Source organism: Nipponia nippon, unplaced genomic scaffold (genome assembly GCF_047370975.1).
Source record: "Nipponia nippon isolate SJK-2023a ecotype South Korea unplaced genomic scaffold, ASM4737097v1 scaffold_26, whole genome shotgun sequence".
NCBI lineage: Eukaryota > Metazoa > Chordata > Aves > Pelecaniformes > Threskiornithidae > Nipponia > Nipponia nippon.
In genome coordinates, this window is record NW_028262343.1 from 527294 (window position 1) to 550146 (window position 22853).

At 37.4% G+C, this 22853-nt stretch overlaps 1 protein-coding gene and 1 long non-coding RNA gene across 2 annotated transcripts; one reads left to right on the forward strand and one right to left on the reverse strand.

Moving 5' to 3' along the window:
- Window positions 1-2609: 2609 nt before the first annotated feature.
- On the reverse strand, window positions 2610-6055 carry LOC148055127 (uncharacterized). The gene is made up of 3 exons (XR_015705800.1): window positions 4705-6055; window positions 4081-4373; window positions 2610-3683 (listed from the first exon to the last, which is right to left on the reverse strand). It is a non-coding gene; the product is annotated as an uncharacterized LOC148055127 (long non-coding RNA).
- LOC104015830 (SUB1 regulator of transcription) lies at window positions 3926-20290 on the forward strand. Its single transcript, XM_087762435.1, has 5 exons — window positions 3926-4182; window positions 6068-6140; window positions 7690-7809; window positions 13267-13375; window positions 15837-20290. The coding sequence occupies exons 2-5, from the start codon at window positions 6069-6071 to the stop codon at window positions 15914-15916; spliced, it is 381 nt and encodes a 126-aa protein (XP_087618561.1). The 5' UTR covers window positions 3926-4182; window position 6068; the 3' UTR covers window positions 15917-20290.
- The last annotated feature ends 2563 nt before the right edge of the window (window positions 20291-22853 follow it).

The window sequence follows — 22853 nt, forward strand, 5'->3', positions numbered from 1 at the left end:
AAATATAAGCATCTATATACACACACAGACATTCACACACCTTTTAACACTGTACCACTAAAGTTATATTTTGCAAGTGGGTAGGCCTGCAATTGCCTATTCCTTCTGGATTGATAAGGTAAATTTGGAATATTTACCCTCTTTTCAATCTTTGGCTCCAAAAGCTATGGGGGGAAAAAAAAAAAAAAAGCTTTCTTCTTCCCAATATCCCAATACAGATTTTTGTCTTAGGTTTCATAACTTCTTTCGTCCAAGTAATTTCTAGTCATTCTAATTCAAATATTCCACCCTATATCTTGTGATTTCAGCCCTGCATATGTCTGCACATAAGCTCCTGTTTGGCAGCCCAATTCAGCTGCAATTTCAGCAGAACTTTCAGATTACTTCTCTAGTTGAATTTTGCATATCGAATCTTCAGTACATATATCACTTTAAAAAGATTACAACATACTTTATAAGAAGTCACACTTACCAAGTGTGACAAAAAAAATAAATTAAGGTTTCCCATTTTCTTGGGAAAAAAACACCAGTGGTATTACACAAGTCTTTCCCTCAGCACTTTCCTAATAAAAACCTGATGCTTCTTGGTGACTTTGTGAACCATTACATAACATCTATTTATGTTACTACTAGCTCACAGGATCAGATTCATAGTCTATACTTAAAAAACCTCAGTGGGTTATAAAACAAGATTGCATTTCTGTAAGATGTGTATCAGATTTGCTTCAAAATGAAGCCATAATAAATTCAGATTAGATCCTTTATGGCATTTTGAACTTTACCTATTTCTGTACCCATAACTCGAAGGAAAATAGAGTAATAAAAGTACAAATCACATGGCAGAGAAAGAAAGGCAGAAGAGCTTTAGTGAAATGTTCAAAAGATTTTTTTTTTTAAATATAAAAAAACTTCTCCATCTCTATTCATATTAAGATTACAGAAGAATAGCCAAGAATTTCCAGAATGAAAACATACACTGGAACGCAAAACTTTAATTTGGGATTAAAGAATACAGCTACTCTATTTGCCCAAAGTTCAATGCATCTAAAAATTATCACAGCCCAAAGTGGCAAGCTAACATTCAGAAAAACAAATCTTTGACCTTCATTTTATCTGTATGAAAGGAGATCTCCAAAATATGGTGAGAAGAAATCACCAAATAACATGCAGTGTCATCAATCCTACTAGTTTACTTTAATGTCCAAGGGGCACATCTCAGCTGCTACCACAGGACTGCAAGACTGTATTTGAAACACGAGGAAAACTCTAAGTCTTTTGTACCTTCTCTGTAAACCACTAAAACTGAGCAAACATAGACTTTTGGGGTTTTTTTTGGTAGCAGATGTAGGTAGGATTTCTTAGAGGCAACTTTCCAGTTTATTTAAAAAAGAAAGTGAACTATAACCCTTGGATGGATAGATGACTCACTCAGAAGGTAACAGAAGAAATTTACCTTTAAAAATTAAGGCTCCTTCCCCACTTTTCTAAAGCCAGCATCTTTTCTTAGTATCTTCTTTCTTCTTTTTAAACAGAATAAAATATAGTAAGGGTAATTTACCAAAAAGCTCAAACAGCCACTAAACTCAACTACCAGAATAATTCTTAAAAGAAACCCTTCATTACAGAAAAACATAACACGAAATCCCCAGTCCTAGCAAACACTCCCTTCCCTCACTGACCTGTTATTTATTATTCAGCTGTAAAAATAAACTTGGTGCTTGCTTTGTAGGAAACACTGCAGGTGGGAGAGGTTAACTCATTAAGATCCAGCAGAAAAATCTCTTTCTTTTAGTCATTTTTATTTATTTCAAGGCTGAAGGACTTGATTAAAAATGCATTAAAAAATTGTTGATTTTAATGTGATGCTCCTAAAACCTTAGCATTGTTTGTGTACCAGGTATTGACCTATAAGAAAGCAAAAGCAGATGGGGATTACAAAAACCTGAACTGCTATTACTATTCCAATATGAAAAGTTAGTAAAAGCCTTGAAAAGAATAGCTATGTTTTTTCAAATTAATATTCCATATCTGGAGACTATCTTATGTGGAATAGGTTTGTTTGGTTTTGGTTTATTTTTGGAGTTAAGCATTAAGTATTAAAAGATCATCTGTTCATCTTCCACAATTATGTGGCTTGACAAGCTTGATATTTGCACAGTGGTGATAATTACTATATTTACATACATATGATTTACTGTGCTTTGATTCTGTGTAAACAACCATAGTTTTATTTTCCAAAGGCCAGGCATGTAGTAAGAACTGTATATTTTTCTATTTTTCTTTTGTTTTGCAAGATATATAATAACATTATGAAATAGCCAATTTCCAAGAATTAGTTAAAAGAGTGCACTTTTAATTTATGGTATTAACTTCCTGTTTTCCTGGTACTAAAGTGAAAAAGGGTCATACTGAGAGCCAGTTTACCTCAGTTCATAGTGAGGACTCTGCAGACCTCATGGATCCCTTCTAAAAACGTCTTCTCCCACCTCCCATAAGTATTTTTTCAGAAACTGCTTAGGCCTGCTCATGCTGACTTTTGGGGATTATCCCCACTTCAAATATGATGTTTATCTTCCTGGCCCATGTTAATGAACAGGGATCTTCGGAATTTAGAAAGCCTGAGACTTTTGATTTTAAACACTTTATTAAGAGGTGTTTGTTCTTAGAACTACAGAGGCTGATCACCCACCACCCCACTACCATCTGTACTAACAATAGCTTTATCTTGAAGCTAGGATCAGGACTAGAGTCCACTTCCTATTTCTGATAGTTTGTTTACACCTTTTACAAAAAGCTTGCATTGTCATGGTAGCAAAAGCACAGGTCTAGAGGTAATAACAATGAAAAAAGGACTAAATTAAACTGATAATGGGTATCTGAAGCTTACAGCACAACTACATGACCTATTAGTGCAGCGATAAGCAAACAATGACAGGCTGCCGTTAGTTTTGTGTGAAGTTGTATTGACTACGATAATATTTTAATGTTAATAAATCTCATCATAAACTGAAAGTACAGGCTCAAATATGCAACACGGAAAGACAGAACATGAAACCACTCATGCTCCAACAGCATGCTTGGCCTATTGCAGTTTGTAAAGACTGCTAAAAGTCGTCTTTCAAAAAGATGGGGGCAGGGGACCCTTTCCCCACCTCCCCTCCAAAGAGGTGTCATTTTGGTTTATCTCAGAAGCTGTTGCATACTTGTTTGGATGAACTAAACTTATTGCCCTTCTTCAAATCCCGACACAAGAAACGGCATCAGCAGGGCACTTATGATGCAATGTTCTGGTGTAAACGTACTACAGAAATAGGCAAGATTGTCAGATTATATTTTCAAGGGTTTTTTGCTTAGAGGGCTTTTAAAAAGTGTTTAGAACAGAAGCTGAGATATTTTTTTAACCTTCTGTCCCCAGCGCTTCAGACCTGTACTTGACCCAAGGTGACTGCCAAGATGGGAGCCATAAGGCTCACCCATCCCCCAACCGCAAAGCCCGTCAGAAAGAAAACAAAACGCAAGTGACCCGGTGAAAGAAAGGGGAACCGGCACCTTCCTGAACAGCGCCTCAGATGCCGCGGTTTCAGTATGCAAAGTCAACGCAGCTATACCACCTCACAGCGTTTCCTCGCCTTCCCTCGGGCACAGCTGCTGGCGGAGCGGCTCTAAACGAGATCGAGGAACCGCTGCAGCGTGCAAAAGAAAACAAAGATTCACAGATTTATTTTTTAAGGGTTCCTTTTAGGTATTAAGGGCACTCCTCCCGGCCCCCTCTAACAGCTCCTCAACGGAAGGCAGGCAGCTGGTGAAGGCCCGGCCTCGGTGGCGCTTCCCTTCAGCGAGGCCGCAGCCCCAACAGGGCCTCGACTCTAGGCTGGGCTGGGCTGGGCTGGGCTGGGCTGGGCTGGGCTGGGCTGCGGGGGCGAGCAGGGCCCTGCCGTCAGCCCCACAGGCTTCCCTCAATTTGCGTGAAGCAACGGATGCGGGGAAATAGCCCCGTGGGAGACATTTTTTTGCTGCTGCCCCAGCCGGGGCGGGGGAGGTGTTTAAAGGGGAACGCGTCTCTTTGTTACTCGTTCCTACCTTCTCCCCCCCTCCCACGTGGTGCAGGGCAAGGGCGGGGGTTCTGCGATGCGTCACTTCTGTTTCTGTCGTGGTGTAGAGGAGCCGCGCGCAGAGTAGGACGTGAGTGTTGGGGTTCCCTCTTGTGCTTAGTCGGAGCCGCCGCCATTTTCTCCATCCCCCACCCCCAGTTATCGGGGTCTCGGCACTTCCCGGCTGGCGTAGGAGAGGCGTGCTGGGCAACCGTGTGGCGAGGCTTCCCCTTTTTCTCGAATGCCCGCTGTGGAGCGGGCCTGGGGTGGGAGGAGGAGCCGCTGCCATGTTGGGGGGGCAAAGAGAATTTGAGTGAGGGAGAAAGGGGTGGTGGAGAACCGTCCGGATCCGTTCCCCCCACGCGGGGATCTGACTCTGCCTGCTCACAGTCCCCGACCCTTTTTTTTTTTTTTTTTTTTTTTTGTGTTGCCTCTTCTCTCCTTCGCCGCCGGTAACCTGTACCCCTCTTGCTACCACCCTGCCCCGGGAGGACCTGGGCGTCCTTGCCCGCGCCCCCCCCCCGTCGGGCCCTCGCTCCTTTCCCCTGGGGAGGCAACACGAGCCGTAAAAAAAAGGAAGAGGGGAGGAAAATGGCGGCTGGGATCCGCCTACCTGGTGCTCCTAGCTCGTACTCGCTTGTGTTTTTCATCTTCCTTTCCCTCGTCCTCGCTTGGCCCGTCTCATTCTACCCTCGCTCTCCCCGGTGCTTCGGTGTCTCCTCACGTTCTGCCTGCCAGCTTCTCCCGAGGGGCACCCACCCCCCTCATGGCTTTTTCCTCCAGTTTCCACCCCCACCTTCCTTCGTATTGTTACTCCCTCATCCTGATGCGGTCTCTGGGGTTATCCTCTGCAGGTGCCCCCGCGTATCAGACTTTTCTTGTTTGGCTTCCCAATTTCATGTCATCGTTGTACTTATTTTTGCCTTGTCCCGTTCCAGCTCTTCTCTGCCTCCATTCTGCAGCGTGGCTTATGTGTGCTTCCCATACCCTGTTTCATTTTCAGTGCTACAGCTTCCGTTGTTGTGCTCCAAACTATTACAACAGAATTTGCCCTACCTCGATCCATTAGCATTATTCAGACTCCATTTTTTCATTTGCACATGGTTTATTTCATTGCCAGTTTAAAACCACTGCTATTCCTTTTTCTTTTCTGAGATATGCTTCTTTAATCTTTTATTAGCCTTTCCTAGCTGTAGTTTATTTTATACAGCTTCTCCCTGTGATGCTTATTTTTATTCTGAAAGAACAAATGAGCTATTTATTTGTTACAAAGAGTTTCTAGTAGCAGGCAAGATGTTCAACTGCTATATCTAACCACATGTTTGCATGCTAGAGAGATGTAGCAGTACAGCTGGCAGCATGCATTCAAGGAAAGTTGAATGTCCGCTTGTCTGGCAAATGAATAGACTCTAGTGACTGATGTGGTAAAGCTGCAGTGGAAATATTAATTGCAATACTGTAGTTCACTGTAACTAAGATGTTTTTTCAGACTTTTGTATTATTGATGGGAACTTTAGCTTCATGTATGACGATTATGCAGCTGTCGCTTGCAAATTCAACTAGGCAAAATGCCCATGTAAGAAGATAAATAATGCTGGGGCCTTAATCGTTTATATTTATGAATGTAATATTGAGAATTCAACTGGAGGACTGTATTGTATTGTATTTTTTACATTATGGTTTATGCCATACCCGGGAGTATATGAAACTGGTGAAAAATTGTCCCTTCGTAAACGCAGTGTTTTAGATTCTGAACTGTTTAAGTTAATTGTAGCAAAAAGGGGAAAAGATACAAGAGGGAAGGGTGTTTCAGATCACATCTACAATGTGTATTAAAGCTTATATGAAAAGGCAGGAGAGTCTTCAGGATGGTGTTGAATAAGATGAGCCTTTACAAACAGATTTGAAGATGGCTTTCTACTCATAATGGGACATATTCATTGTATAGCGTTCTCATGTTATCTTTCTCTTCCTAGAATGCCTAAGTCAAAGGAACTTGTGTCTTCAAGCTCATCTGCCAGTGATTCAGATAGTGAAGTTGACAAAAAGGTGAACATTATATGCAGTTTATAACTACTGTATTAACTCTTATATTTCAGGCTGGGGTTAAGGAATTAGGTGAGCATTATGTCACAAAATGCATGTCATTCCATATGATTTATCAGACACTTAAAAAAAACCCCAACAACCCCAAAACACCCTTCCCAACTCCAAAACAACCCACCCCCCAAGATTAGGGTTTGGGTGGATGCTTTTTGCTTTTTTCACTTTGGTATCTGGATTACTTGCAAGTCCAAAACAAAAACCTCCACTTGCCCTGTCATCCATGTGCCACTTGCTTATCTTGTTTGCGTGTTCTTTTTCTCTGTTTCAGATTCTTACATTTACTGTAATACCATCTGCTAGTTTCTCACTTAAAAGCTGAGCCAAACTGAATGTCTTTGAGTTGATAATTTTAATGTTAACTGTTTTAAACGTATAAATTCAGTGTTCTCATTTATTTTTAATAGTTATTTAATTTATAAGTTTGTATAGATGTACCAGTCATTACAAACAAAAACTGAATACAACAGTGAATTTATCTTTTTAAGAAATGCTGGGTGGTAATGCAGACATCAGGTTTTTTAGTGCAGTATGCGAAGAGACTCGGTCTGCTTTACTGAATTGGTTCAAATGTGACTTGGTTGCACTTAACAAATTAGGTGTTTTGTCAAATCTTAATATAAGAGAAAATGGTCAGGTAATTTTTTCTTGTTGTTAGGGAAATGTATTCCTGAAAAGACATAGTCTAACAGTCTGCTTCAGTGGGCAGTAAGGTGTTTTTTTTTTTTTTCTATGACAACCTCCCATATTTGTTGGAACTGTTTGTCTTTAAAAGAGATTATCTACAATATGCTTCTAGCAGGTGAGACTAATTTTTGGTATCTTTGTATTACTCTTTCCTTGGGGCACGCATGATTACTATATAACCATTAGTAGAAATAGTAACTTTGTAGCATCTGCTAACAAAGTAATCTGATTTACAGGCGATATCATCTGAATGTTTTAAAAACACAATTTATCATGCTATGGACAGAGATTGGAGTCTGATTTAAAAAAAAAACAACAAAACAAACAAAAAAAAACCACCCAAACCTCCTCTGTTGGATTTGATTTCCAGATCCTTTCTTCGTTATCTCATCTATTATTTTTTCTTTTTTAGAAGAGTAGTTAGCTGTCCTGCATTTTTCATTGCACTCAGTGGAAAGGAAGGTGAAACTTCCATCAGACTTCAAAATTTTAATTAAAACTACTGAACGGACAATATTACTCTGCAAAGAGAGTAGGCTTTTTGAAATGTATTTTGATCTAATTCAATTCTCTTTAAAGCCAAAGCATTATGGTAAACTTCACTGGGAACAGAATTAAGCTCATTTGAAGACTTATTATTATTTTTTTTTAAAATTCCAGTCTAAATGTACAATATTGGATTCTTGCCTTCACAGAAGGAAGGTGATAATGTGTATTGCATAGTAGTAGTTTGTGACCTCTAACATAAACTTTTTTGTAACTTATGAGTTGTGGTTTATGCACTTTTTTTTTTTATTCTTGCTCCAAGGCAAAGCGGAAAAAGCAAGCAGCTCCAGAAAAGCCTATAAAGAAACAAAAGACTGGTGAAAGTTCAAAAGGTGCAGCTTCTTCTAAGCAAAGCAGTAACAGAGATGAGAATATGTTTCAGGTAAAATTGATGACTCTCTTAGAGCCTGGTTAAGGTAACCATTCACATCATATTCAGTATAAATTTTATGAGGTGATCTGAATAACTTGGTAGCATAGTGCTTGGTCTCCTGAAGCCTTGGTCAAAGGGGATGACGATGCTAGCATGCAGATGAGGGGCTCAAAAAGCATTGTCAGGTTTCGTCAGAGTAAAAGAATCTGGCAATTGATTCTAACCCTCATGTCTTTGCCCTTGGTAACTCTCTAGGTAGTCATTTTGTCTGTAAATACAGCACTTACCATGAGTATACTGTAAGTATTAGATCAGGACAGTTTCTACAAGGAAATATTTTTTCATCAGGGCTCTTGAAAGAAAGGTTCTTGGACACTAAAGTATGGACTCTTCATTCCGATTTAGCTAGGTCAAGAGCAACTTGGCTTCTGTCAAGTGTCTGTCCAAGACAGTGTCTTGGAATAAGTTTTGCTTGTTCCTTTATGATGCAGGTTATTCTCACTGAACATCCAAAAAGATAGTAATTTTTGACATTGTCCTTATTTTTAAGATGAGATGAATGTACACTTTTTTCAGTAGCAAGAAGCATTTGTGAATTCAGGGTATTGCAGTTCCTGGGGTTAGCTGAGGCAGTAGCAGTGTGTGCTGAAAGCTGTGCAAGAATATACGTAGCTCAGAATTGCCTGTTTTAGGGGTGTGGATCAAGACTTACTAAATGTCTGTGACTAGCTGGCTTGAAAGGTGCAGGGGATAGGAAAGGAATTTAAATTCTTAGAGACTTTGATTCTTAAGTTTGTGAAAGGGTATGGGAGAGGTGCCTAATAAGATGGTCCCAACACCGAGTAAGGCAAAAGAAATGGTTTTGGGCTGTAGCTGTGCGAAGTAATATGGCAAAAAAAAAAAAAAATCTCTAGAGAGAAGACCTGCTTAACTGATACTGTAATACAGGGCAGTTATTTTTAATGTATCGGTTCTCACTTTCCTCTTCATGTATAATTGGAGGGAGAGCTTCAATTTAAGACACTGGGCATCAATGCCTGGACTTCCCCATTGAAGGAAGAATATAATATTTTTAGTTCTGTTGGGGCATGCTTTGATCCGTGTAGGAAAAATGAGATAGTATCTTCTACACCTAATGAGGTGAACTGCAGTTAGAACTCGAAAAAGCTGCATATAAGCTTTATGCTGTGTTTGTAATAGGTTCAGAAATTCCAGCCTTAGGGAAAATGGTTAAAATTTTTAATGCTCTCCCAATGCAAAAACCAAAACAAACAAAAAATCCAAACCCCCCAAAAAAACCCAACCTCTCAAAAGCAAAAGTATTTGTGTGCTCTGATTTCTTTCAACCTTTTTGACCTAAGATAGTAAAAAGTTACTAAAAATAGACAGTAGAGGACTCATATTAGTCTGAAAAGAGCAGGATTCTTCCAGTGTTGAGTAAAATATAGAAAAAATATTTCAGTATCACCTTGACCTAAACCATCAGTGTTCCTTAGTCTCTGCCTGCCTTTTAGTTACTTGACAACAAAAGTTTTTTTTTTAAATTGCTTATTGTGTTATGTGAAGCATTGTGGTTTTTTTTTTATGCTACATCAGCTTATGTGCGTTAACTAAGATGCAACTGTTTCAGTGTAGAAATAGCACTGTAGGTCTGAGGATACTTCCTCTCTCTCCCCCCTACCCAGGAGAGCATGCTAGAAGATCTAGTTGCATGTTAATTTTTAGGTACGATTTTGTTTGTTCGAGGACTACTAGTAATACTAAAAACTCTCCTTTCTGCTTCCCCATGGTAGTAAAATGATCTCTGTGCAAGTGACTGCAGTATAACTTACAAGTGTGGCTTCAATTGATGGAAATCAGACTGTAAAGCATTCATAGGATAGTCAGAAGTCCTGTGGCATCCATATTGTGCATGGGAGTGGCAGCAAATGATGTGAAACTTGGTGGTTTGCTGTTCTACACTTTTGGGTTGTGTTCTTAAAGTATACAGCTTCCCTTAATATTGAGCTCATTGTGACTGCTGTATTCTGAAGGTTCAACATTTTCATAAAGATCTTTGTTTTATTATTTTTGTTTGAAACTAATGTTGGTGTAATGGTGTTCTTGAACCTAATTATGAAGAATAGAATAATTGTAAGTAGAAGGGAATTAATTCAATATAGGAGACCAGGTATATTTTTATTTATTTGCATATCTTGGCCTTTTTAGGTTTTATAGGTAGTCTAGTATACTTTGGAATTTGTTAAAGGATTTGGGTGCAGTTGGGGTGCGGAAATTTATCTTGCTCCCATTTGTGATGCATTACTAGAGGCCCTAAGGACAAGCATTGTTCATGTTAATGTGGAAGGGTTTAGTGTTGATACATTAGATTCCTGTCTGTGGCTTTGAGTCAACGTGAGTTCTGCATCATGTGCTTTGGTTAGTTTGACAAATCCTGTCATCTACCTGTGCCTGATTTGGATAAGGTTTGTTAATGCTGTCAGGATACAGTATTAATGACTGTCCAGAGTGGAACCACATGACATGATCAGGCATTTCACAGAAACTGTTACTTCAAAGGTAGTTTGCCTGTTGTGTGCCCCCCCCCCCCCTTTTTAAATTTAATTTATTTATTTAAATTTGGGTCAAATTTGCTTTTTGACTTGTGAGAAATAAGTTCTTCAGTTTCCCAGTGTAATGTATTTACCTATCATAGGCTCCTGAAAGTAGATAACTATATAAGTTCATGATGCTCTGGAAGGTGATTGATTGTGAAATGCATCGGTGACCACCTAAGTTTCAGAATTAATGTGCTAAACCAATTTGCTGTGTTGCAGATCTCAGCTGTTTACAGGACTCTCTATTCTAGGAGTTTATGTTAGCTTATTGTGCTGCTTCTAATGCTATACATATAGTTATCAGCTAAGAAAGAAGGATGCTTTTTTTTTTTTGCTGTTTCTACTTCCACAGCATGTATACAGTTTAATCAAGGCAAACTGGAAATAGGAGGAAAAATGGTGAAGAAGGTGGTTGCTGAAACTCATACAGGAAGTCAGTTGCATAGCTGTGAAAGAAACTTAGACACAGTTCAGTGCATTTTATTCTAAGAAACAGAAACCTGGAAATAGTGTTTTTAATGTCTTCTATTGAATTAAATCAATCAGTATATCTAAGGAGCTGTGATATTTAATAAAAAGCATATGAACTTGTCTATGAAGGTTGAACTGCAGTAACTACCCTGCTATAAATCAATACAGCCCTTGGAACACTAATGTGGTTACAGAGATACAAAGGTGTCTTAGATCAGTGAAATTATTTTAGGACTATCAGCTGCTGCATGAACAAAGAATTGTTCAGAAATGAGTCAATGCCAGAATTGCAGGTAACAACTTCAAGAAACATCAGTTTGCTTAAATAAATAAATCTAGATTTTGGTTGAGGTTTTTAAACTGTACTTTAGAAGCCTATTTAAAGCTTTTAGCAGTGGCAACTGTTTTGCATAGAGTTCAACTAAACATTTGAAATTTAACGTGAGCATTCAGCTGAAATCTAGACAGTGGCGTAAAACAACTTAATTTCAGCATTTTCATATGAAACTGTTTACGTTTAAGGTAGACTTGCTGACTAAATGATGTGTACTTTTTATTATTGCCCCTTGCCTTACTGTAGTTGAATTAAGACATGTAGTCTTATCTTTAATAGTCAAATCCTAAAACCTTTTACTGTATTTGCAGCTATAATCTGCTATATTGTATCAGATTTTATTTCTTGGAGCAAATCTGGAATTACTTGGCAATGCACTAATATTCTTTGATAGACCTGGGAAAAAAAGATAATATGGAGTATTACTACTACTTGAAGCTGGTTTTAGAGGTGACCTTAAAAGTCACTGAAGCATTATAGGGTAAAACCAAGAAATGTCGTTCGTGTAGGCTATTTAGGATATCCTTTGCCAGCAGTGCTGACAGACTTGGGCATGGTACCAAGTTCAGTCTGAAAGAACTCTGCTACCATGACATCATACCTTATTTTTGAATGTTAAATTTGTAGTACTGTGAAAGTATTTAATAAATCAATCACAAAATACTATCTTAAACTTGTTCATTTTAAAGGATGCTTTGAAGTAGGAAAACAACTGCTTCAGGCTTATGGTATTTAAAGATGTCCCAATTGTTTTAAAATAAATTTTAGAGTTAACTTAGCATGATCTGCATAAGAAGAAAAATTACTTTAAGCAAACATAAAGCATACTTGTTTGTTTATATTTTGTGAAATATCAGCTTTTATGACTTAAACATCTGTGGATGATTTTAGTTGGTCAGAGTTGTTCATGCTTTCTGGTCAGACTTAATGCTAGCAAGATGTGTTTGGCCCCCTGTTAAATTATGTCAAAGTGCAAGATGCATAAATTAAGGAAGTTGAAAACTAAAACTAATGTTTTATCAGGAAGGAATATTCTATTTTTAAAATTGCTTGCTTTAGAATGTGTTCTTTCTTCATAAAGTGTATCCAGAAGGTGCATACAGAATACTAAGAATTTCTTACATGAATTGTATTTGATTGTGTTTTTATTATCCAATTTCTGATTCTCAAATTCACATTATACGGTGAATGAATAGTTTTTTATCAAATTTGGAAAAATTTGATAAAGCCTAAATATGTAGTGTAATGCGTAGTTGTCAGCGTGCTTGTTGTCTCTCTTCCCTTCTTCTTCCTCCTCCCCCCCCCCCCCCTTTTTTTTTCTCTTGTCCTAAGAAAAAAGAAGCCCTCATAATTCAGTTAAGCCACTGTGGTGTGAAACTATGAAATTCCAAAGTCATTTCATACTGTGCTACATGCTGGTAAACTTAAAGGATTTGGATGTTTTTTTGGAACATCTGGTACAGTGCGATAGTCTTTTAACCACCCTTCAATGAAGTGCCATGAGGACTTGGGAGCAGCCATGGGGACAGTTGGAGGCTTACTTTTGCTTCCATCTGTATTTACTGTGTTTAAAAAAAGAAAAAGGGGGGGGGGAACCCTCTGGAAATTGTGCTTATCTCCTGAATATCTAATTTGATTTCTGTACATATGGGATGGACTAAAATTTAGATTTGGGAGTAGAGCTCCCTCTTCCCTGTTTGTTTACAACTGCTACTAACAAAGATGGTTATAATAGAGGCAGAATTTTATTTCAGAAAACAGTAAATTACAGTAAATTAGTAAGAGGCAAGCTTGTTAAGAATATAGGTATTTTTATTCTAGGAGAGCCACTTTTGCATTGAGCATTGAATATTCAACTGGTTTTAAGTCATTCATCCATTTATATTGTCATTACTTATTTGCCTACTGACTACTCTGGATTAAGCTCTTGATCTAGTTGTTTCTCTGGTGTCTAAAATAAGCTGCAGTGTGCAATGTCATGTGTCCAAGTCTGATACTGCTGGGAAAAGTGAATGCTGTAATATGTAAAATATCTAAAAGATATCCTTATATGTGTTTTGACAGATTGGCAAAATGAGGTATGTCAGTGTTCGTGACTTTAAAGGGAAAGTCTTAATTGATATTAGAGAATATTGGATGGATCAAGAAGGTGAAATGAAGCCTGGCAGAAAAGGTATTGTTCTGCTTCATGTTATTTTTGTATTAAAACATTGTCTGCAGTTTGATGGAGAACTTTGCGTATCAGATTTTTATACTTTTTGTTACTACATGGTATTTTTAGAGTAATATTTTTGCTTTTTTATAATTCATATTTTAACAAATGATTAGTTTTATCTGTAGATTATAAACAAAAGCAAAATGGTTTCATTGGCCTGAGTCTGTTTTCCTAAATGGATCCCCCATGGTTTACGGAGAACAAGGCATCAAATACAAGCAAATTTGGTATGGGAGTTATATACATAGCCATATATTTTCCCATTGATTAACTTAACTCCATTTCTTGCTTTTATTACAATTGGATTTCTTATATCAAAAGTTACTGAAAAGATTTAAGTTATTAATTTGTAATAAGAATTTAATTAAAACAATGATGATCTTCAATTTCTATTAAATATTAGATTAAAATAATTAAAATATTTAATGTGACTAATTTTGCAAAAAATATTTCAAGATTTTAGTTCAGGTGAAAATACCTTAAGTGTTCAAGTTTTGGTACTGTGCTTCTAATCTGCAACACAGCATAAGCCATTGTACCTTTAATTGCTACTCCCATACCTACTTTTTATGGCATGCCTTCACTGAACCATTTTCAGAACTTTGCCACCTGCAAGATGGGGATGTGAGGATAGTTGCAGTAGTAGTGCTTTCCTTGATGTCATGTTGCTTCTGTTAGAAAAGCTTACTTTTAATCATTTTTCATATTGTGCCAAGGAAAGAGGTAAGTATGAAACATCCTGTCCTGGAGATTGAAGACATTTAACGTAGAATCAGCATGAGGTTTGTTATATTCTCCTAGTGTGTCCAGGAGCAAATAGATGTTTGGAAAGCTTGAGAAACGTTTTCAACAGCTCTTAAATAATCACTGAGAATAGGTTTGTATGAGCAGGTGTACCGGTACTGTACAGGAAAATTTCTTGGTTTGGATGTGTTGCTGCTACTTAACAAAAAAGATTACTCCAACTTCTAAGGACTTTAAACTGCTGTGTTTTGAGGTGGAAATCAAAAATGTATGCAGTTTGAGTGGTAAACTACAATGAAATTTGATGGGTATGCCAAGTGACAAAAATTACATGATGTAGATATAAATGTTTATCAATGTGGCAAAAGGATCTGAATTTTATTAGGATAAATATAATAATCTGATACAGTGAGTCTAATGTTCCATTGATGCACTTATGAGCCACTTATCTAGCTATCCTAAAACCAGTATGAACAGTTGAAATTGTGTAGTAAAATATAGGGGGGGGGGGGAATCCAACAGTTTAGAATTGTGTCAGATTGTTTCCAACAGCAGGTCTGAACTGCATGCAGTTTATCTGATATGTTGTTCAGGGGCATCTTGATGATGATTGGTCCCCTAATAATGGTTAGCACACCTGGCCTAACTGTTTTCAAAAGAAACCTGCCCTCTAAAGACTGGTGAAAAACTGCTTAGAATAGCTCTGTGCAGACTGCTTGCTGCTCTGATAAGTGGTGCTCTGATAAGACAGTGAGAGTAGAAGGAAGAAAGAAAGAAAAAAAAAAAAGGTGATGACCCCCAAAAATGGAATTCAGAATTTCACCTGTTTTCAGGTCCTGCTCCACCTACAGGGAGAAAGCAATGAAGGAAGCCTGATCACTGAGGGGGGAGAGTGGGGGTAAATAGTATAAGAGCCTTGCTGGAGAGAGTATGAGAGGTAGGCCTGTGAGTCTGTACTTGCATAGAGTTGGCATAGAGATTTTAGGGGAAGAATGAGGAGACTAAAGCACAAAGGAAACATGTGCCTGGACTTGACCTTGAGGAAGTACAAATTTAGAACTGAGGAGATGGATTGTGGGGCACTGAGTAATTATTGACTGAATGTCACTACAAGCTATAGTGAACTTGAAATGAAAAAAATAACTTCCATGTTGGTTTGTGAGTGCTAGGGAGTAGAATAGAGTCTCTTCAAAATGTTACTTATAGTATGTGTTATTCACAGTGCTTTAAGAAACAGGAGGAAAAAAAAAACAAAACAGAATTATGGTACTTTAAAAGTGCATAGAAGTTCAGTCCACAGAGGTATGGCTTTTAGGAGCCAACAGGAATACGATTGATTTCCTGCATTTCTTTTGTGCTGCCTTCTATCAAGGCCAGAGCTGTATTTCACTTCCCATGTTTAGCCTAACACTTGTGAATGAAATTGTTTTACTGCACTTGTTTTATTTGTAAGTTAAAGTTGTCCAGAGATAAGCTAAGGTCTAAAGGTAAACTGAAGTGTTCCAAATGAGTAGTTTAACTTTGTAACTGAGATGGTTGTTACCCTTGAGTTAGCTTAAGCATTAATAGTCATGATACAGACTTTGTGTATGAAACCAAGCTTGACAGTAATTATGCAAGATCCTGTGCTACAATTTTCTTTTTGTCCTAAGTATTTATTTTTAATGCATTTCAGGTATTTCTTTAAATCCAGAACAGTGGAACCAGCTGAAGGAACAGATTTCTGATATTGATGATGCAGTAAGAAAACTGTAAATACAGAGCCATACAAAAACCTTTATCATTTTAATTGTTTTAAGTGGTCTTTTTACATTGGCTTTTGTTTTCTAAAATATTGTTTTCCAAGCTATTGTATATTTGGATTGCAAAACGATTTGTAAGATGAATACTTTTTTTTATGTGCATTAAAAGTATATTCTGAGTGAGGCTATTTGTGTATACTTTACTAAAAGGAAATGTGTTGCTTTCATCTTATGGTATAAAATAAACGAATTAAATAATATGTAAAGCATAGTTTATGGCCTTTTCATTGAAGGTGTTTGCTAAGGCCATCTAATAGCTTTAGTCTTTGTTTTAGTTTCAGTTAAGTTAACTGTTAATATGAATCTGTTTTCTGAGGAGATTTCTTAAAATGTCTCCATTTAATTTTTTTCTTTTATTTCATACTCTTTGGTATTGTCCTGACAGCTTTTTGCTTTAAGACTTGATACAAACAGTGAATACCTGGTAAAACACATTTTTTTAGATAATTTTAAATACTGTATTTGCTAATTTACCATATTTATTCAGATGTAAACAGTCCTGAGTGTATAGACTTTTTTGCATTACTTGCATGAAGTGTTATGCTAAACAATAACACTTGAACACAAGCCACACACTTTCTTCCTGTTTTTTCTATAGCTTGCTTGACTTAGAAAATACAATTAGCCTTCGTTCTTGGACCCTAGATTTTAGAATGTGATGCATAAACTTCTACAGTAATAGACATATACCTCAGAGTAAGATAGTATTTAAAAGCTCCAAATGTGGTTATTAGTTAGGTACCCTTTTCAAGCTTTGCGTTACATTCATTCTTGAAGGTATACTGACTAGTTATTCTATAGAAAAAAAACTTAACTTATCTTTGTAGGGCTTTTGTTCATTTGAGAGTATTATGTAAACAGTGATGCTTAAACTAGGCTGTAACACAGGTTAAACAGTCAAACAGGGTTAAAATTGCTTCAGCCAAAATGTCTGGCTATCATGCTTCTGCCCTGTCCACACTACCTGCCCAACTTGCCTGCCTCCCAAGCCTAACTTGGCTTGCCTTGTGTGGCTTACATGTGCACAACTGTTTTATCTTTTGTACAGAAGATACTTAGCGCTTATAATGGAGCGCTGGTGCATAGTGGATTGTGACTTAAGCAAACTTTGCTTATCTACCAGTGTACTATTCTGGTAAGAGAAGCTTTGGTCCAGTGGAAGCTCTATTAGACTAGATGCTGCCCCAGTTGAAGGGCTTCTTGGTAGGTGTCTCAAACTATGGAATGAAGAAGGGAGAATATGATGTTTGAGTAGAACTTGGAGAGATAAGGGGCATGTTGGTACAGAAGTTAATGGTGAAATATCAAAGTTAGCTGACACATAATAACTACAATGAAGAAATGTATGTTAGCAGAATTGGAAAAGAGGGGTTTTTTTCTGACTTAATTCAGTTAATTGAAGGAAGATGACGAAACAACTTCATAAAAATTGATATTTCAAGACTGTAGTGAATGTACAACATTGGTTTTGCTGTAATTTTCCCATTTGATGTTAAATTTAATGTATTTAAATTTTGTATACATAAACAGGATTTACTATTTGTTTAATTTTGGAATATCTTAATATAATTATAGAATCATAGAATGCTTTGGGATGGAAGGGACCTTTAAAGGTCATCTAGTCCATCCCCCCTGCAATTGGCAGGGACATCTACAACTAGATCAGGTTGCTCAGAGCCCCATCCGGCCTGTCCTTGAATGTTTCCAGGGATGGGGCATCTATCACCTCTCTGGGCAACCTGTTCCAGTGTTTCACCACCCTCATTGTAAAAAAAATTCTCCCTTATATCTAGTCTGAATCTGCTCTCTTTTAGTTTAAAACCATTACCCCTTGTCCTATTGCAACAGGCCCTGCTAAAATGTCTGTCCCCATCTTTCTTATAAGCCCCCTTTAAGTACTGAAAGGCTGCAATAAGGTCTCCCCACAGCCTTCTCTTCTCCAGGCTGAACAGCCCCAGCTCTCTCAGCCTTTCCTCATAGGAGAGGTGTTCCAGCCCTCTGATCATTTTTGTGGCCCTCCTCTGGACCTGCTCCAACAGGTCCATGTCCTTCCTGTGCTGAGGGCTCCAGAGCTGGATGCAGTACTCCAGGTGGGGTCTCACCAGAGCAGAGTAGAGGGGCAGAATCACCTCCCTCGACCTGCTGGCCACGCTTCTTTTGATGCAGCCCAGGATACGGTTGGCTTTCTGGGCTGCGAGAGCACATTGCCGTCTCATGTCCAGCTTTTCATCCACCAGTACCCCCAAGTCCTTCTTGGCAGGGCTGCTCCCAATCCCTTCATCCCCCAGCCTGTATTGATGCTGGGGGTTGCCCTGACCCAGGTGCAGGACCTTGCACTTGTCCTTGTTGAACCTCATGAGGTTCACATGGGCCCATTTCTCAAGCTTGTCCAGGTCCCTCTGGATGGCATCCTGTCCCTCAGGCGTGTCAACTGCACCACTCAGCTTGGTTTTTGTTTATATTGCGGACATGCATGGAAGTCCTGTTCTGTTAAGTGCCATACACAGACTTCTTCTGTGCTGCAGAGTTTATAATTCAGTACAAATGGGTATTGAAGGGTGAGGAAGGGTGACTTCAAATTAAATATATATTATTTAATTTAAATATTATGCCAGATACCTCCACCTGCTTTTTAACTTATCTGTTGTTGAGATATTTCAAATAAAGTTAAGATTTGTTTTTGTATAGCTCAGGAAATCTGAGTTTTTAAGAACTGCTTGCAGGTGAATAAAAGGGTGAAGAGATGTTCTGTGGTAGCAGCTGCATTTTTGGGCATGACATTCTTTTTTGAGTGACTTTTAATGGCGTGTAGGGGTATTTGGACCAAATAGAATAAATATGAAATATCTGCTAAAATTTCACAGATGAGTGAATGAAATAAATTGCTTCAGATGACTATTAACAGATTCTAGGTGTTTTTTTATTTGCTGTATGTATATATGATTTTTTTTCCTTTAAATCTGAAATTTTGCAACCAGATTTCACCCATTTTACCTCAAAATTTTTATGTCGCTACTTTAAAGTGCACGATTATCATAATAGAGGGAACGTTGTCCTCGCTAGACTACTGTGGTAGTAGGTCATTGGATGGCAGTTGTGTATCAGAGTACAATATAATTGTGTTCAGGAAGGTGGAGAATTAAATTCATTCATTTTGGGGGAGTAACTGAAAAAGTTTTAATATAGTGATTAGTTCTCTTGTGGAAACTGGTAGTAGAGATGTTCAAAGAAATTAGTATTTGTTAACCAAGAATTATTAGTTCCTCTTATAGATAACACCTGTGCTGAATTTGCAGTGATAATTACTGAAGATGTTTATCCCATTTTACTTAAGAAAACTTGGGGCAGTTTGATTTTACTTAGCTTGTGTGTTTAAAAATAGTTTTCCATCTTGCCAGTTATATTTCTACCAGTAATAATGATAAAATATCATATATTTTACCTGAGCCAGTCTTAACATCTGCGTGACTGTTCTACAAAAAAGGTAACTAATAAACTAGTCAGTTTCACAAATGAACTCAAAATGGGATGTGTTGAATTGTGAGGGAATTCATTATACCTCAGATAACTGATGTGCTGGTTACTTGATAAATTTGACACATTCAGTGTTATTTTGGAATAAATAGTTGGTAGTGATTTGTCATGTAATTGTCTATGGCTGTAGTCTTTCCAATTTGAGAAGAAAATTCAGTTTTTTTGGGTTTTTTTTAATAAAGATTATTTTCTTGCAGACAAAATGGTAGTTAGGGTACATGTAGAAGTGTCCATGGAGGAAAACTGTGCATGTATGAAAAGACTGTGTAATATGAGATAAAAACACTGCTCCCTTTCCCATTGAAGTGGAAAAGAAAGATGCGTTTGATTCTTGATATTTATGCTGGGCATATTAGCAATATGTTTTATAGATTAAACCTACTGTGGAGCTTAGGAGGAAAAATACATCACAGTTAGAGCTGCCGAAGTACCATATGTATGCTAAATCAAACCGTCATGTACAATGTTGCTCTTATGTAGAGATGTTCATATTGAAGTTAAACAAATGCAGTACGAAGTTTGATATTTCTCTTAAAGGAAATGCCCTAGTTATGTACTTCTTATGTGATCTGTTAGCAAAAAATTGATGATTGTAATTCTGGTAACTCAAATGTCATATTGTTAACCATGTGGAATGTTTCATGTTTTGTTCTGGTGGTATCTGCTGCAGAGAAGCCACTGGAAATATGCACCCTCCAACTGTAATTATCTTACTGTTTGAATAAAAAGTAGTTAAATGGCATATGTGTAATAACAATTTGAACACTTAAAAATAAATGAAGACTTCTGTTGATATAGTGTTATTTTTAATAGAAATTTAACTGCACTAAAACTTATTTTTTTCTTAAATAGCTGTTTTCATAACAATTTGTTTCTAGCAACTGTTGTAATTTGGAAATTTGAAAAATTAATCGTCTTGTACTTGGTCCATGTTTGTGGGTGGGTGGTTGCTTGTGTTAGCCCAGAGGGATAGAAGTTTTTCATTATGATAGAAGAACAAGTGTCATGTGAATATGGAAGCAGCAGATATAAACACACTTTCAAACACCAAACAGAAGGAAAGTGCCTGATAAGTTGCTACTGTTAAGAAAATGGCTGATTATTTTTTTGAGTGGAGTTTCTTTTTGATCTGACGATAAATGTAACCATAGATTAGATAGAAAAAAGCTTCTCACCCATTTATTTATCCTTGGTCATAGTTAGATTAGTGTAGGCTTCTTTAGGAAGGATATTTGTTTTTCACATGCTTGCTGTGACTGATCTGTAGGGAGTAGATTAACTGATTGTAGCCTTGAACCAAACAGATTTTTCTTCAAGTAATTTTGATTAGTTTAGCAATTTATAGCCACAGAATCAGAAATGACCTTGGCTCAAAGGGAAGAAATGCAGTTTGGGGTTGATGGAGGGTCATCATGTCCTACCTATTTCCCATTTACTGCCATCCACTTATTGGTAGGATTCATCTTTGACTATAGCTCTGGTGACTACATATGGAAGAGCAATCTGATAGGCAATGTTTTTCCTGTTGTGAATCAAGTTATTGTCCCCTGATCTCAACTTAATATTGTTATGTAAAAATGTGAAGACACCTGCTGAAGAACTGAAATAAATGTTCCTTGGCTCAGTGATGGTTTATCAGGGAAGCTTAAATTGTGCTGTCTTGTGAGCAGAGGGACATGCCATTAGTCATGGGGATAACTTAAAGGCAGAGAACTTGGTGACACAGCTGTTACCTTGGTATGGTGCTTCATTGAACAAAAATGTTATAATTTTTTGTAAGATCTGCTTAATTTGGTTTTCAACGTACTTTTTGCTTTGAATCCATATGCTCGCTTGATGGGATGGCAAATGAGGTAGGAACTAAGGTTGGCTTGAGGAGTCGAAAGTTTTCTTAAAAACATTATTGTCCTTTGGAAGGTGGTGGGCTCTCCATAATCCTAAAGGTGAATAGAGTTTGCTGTAAAACTGCAAAAGTTGGTGCAATGCACAGACTATGTTCTTGGAAATCTCTAGGTGTATTTGATAAGGCTAAATAAGAAAAACATTTTATGCCTCCTTGGCCAGCATGCCTAGTAGACTATTGTTAGATATCAGTTCACTTGGGCAGAAGTTAATGAGGTAAAAACTGCTGAAGTAAAGAAATGGTAAGATTTTTACATAACCCTGTTACTTGTGTTGCATAGAGAATAGCTCTCTAAAGAACAACTGTTTCACACCTATAAGAATTTAAATATTTTCTGTTTTCACTAATAGGCTAATGTGTCAGAACAATTTTCAGGCTGTTGAAACTAAAGCCCATGTCATCTTAGGAATGAAAAGACCTAAGTTGTTCTATTCACTAAAATATCACACAATATATCTGAGGGAGAGATGAATGACATTGCATATATTAAGAACAAACTTGAGATGGAGGCAACCATAACAATTAACTACTTGAAATTGAAACTTAGGTTGTATATAGCAATAAAACTTTGCAGTCTGCTTGTGGTGTTGATTTTATGTAATCTTTGAAGCTTTTTGCTAGCTATCTCAATGTGAAACGGCCTCACAGAGCTCTGCTGTTTCCTCTGCTTTCCATTTGCCATCCCTTACCTGAGACCTACAGCTCCCTTTGCGTTTCCTCTATTTGTATTCTGATTGGAAGCATCTTACCATCTCTTGGAACACAAGCATCTCTGGCTACTCTCGCGTTATCACAAGACAAGGAATTTCTTGGATCCTAATGACAGTTGGCAGATATAGCTGCTATTGGTAACACAGGCAAATTAATGGTCATATCTTTATTATTATTTTTTTAACATTGTTATAAAGTATGCTCAAAATAGTTGGATTACTTCTGCCAACATGCATGCTTCCCAAAGGAAATAATTTTCTTCATACTAGCTTGGATTATTGTCTGCAGTAAAAGTACTGGACAAATGCTTTTTCTCCTGAAGTGATTATTAACAACTCAGAAAATGCTACAATGAGACAGTTTCTGGGGTAAAAATGAACAGAGTTATCACCTGGATATCTGCTTGCTATAAGCAAGGGTAATTGTAATTGCAATGGTTTGGTTAATGGAAAGAAAACTCAGTTGCTTTGGAAGCCTGAAAGAAGTTCCTAAAGTGCCATGCAGAACATGAGTAGCATTTATGATGTAAAGACTGCCCTCCTGTCTGTTCAAAGAAACATTTGATCAATGTTAAGTGCTGCATGCTTGTCCTTACATATACCCTACTTTTTTAATAATTTTTTTAATTTTTATTTTTAGAGATTTGTCAGCGTATGTTGTGTAGTCCTGTTTCAGTAGTAGGAGAACTAGTCATCCTGATTTACTGAGTCACCCTGAGATTGCTATAGGGAAAGCACATATC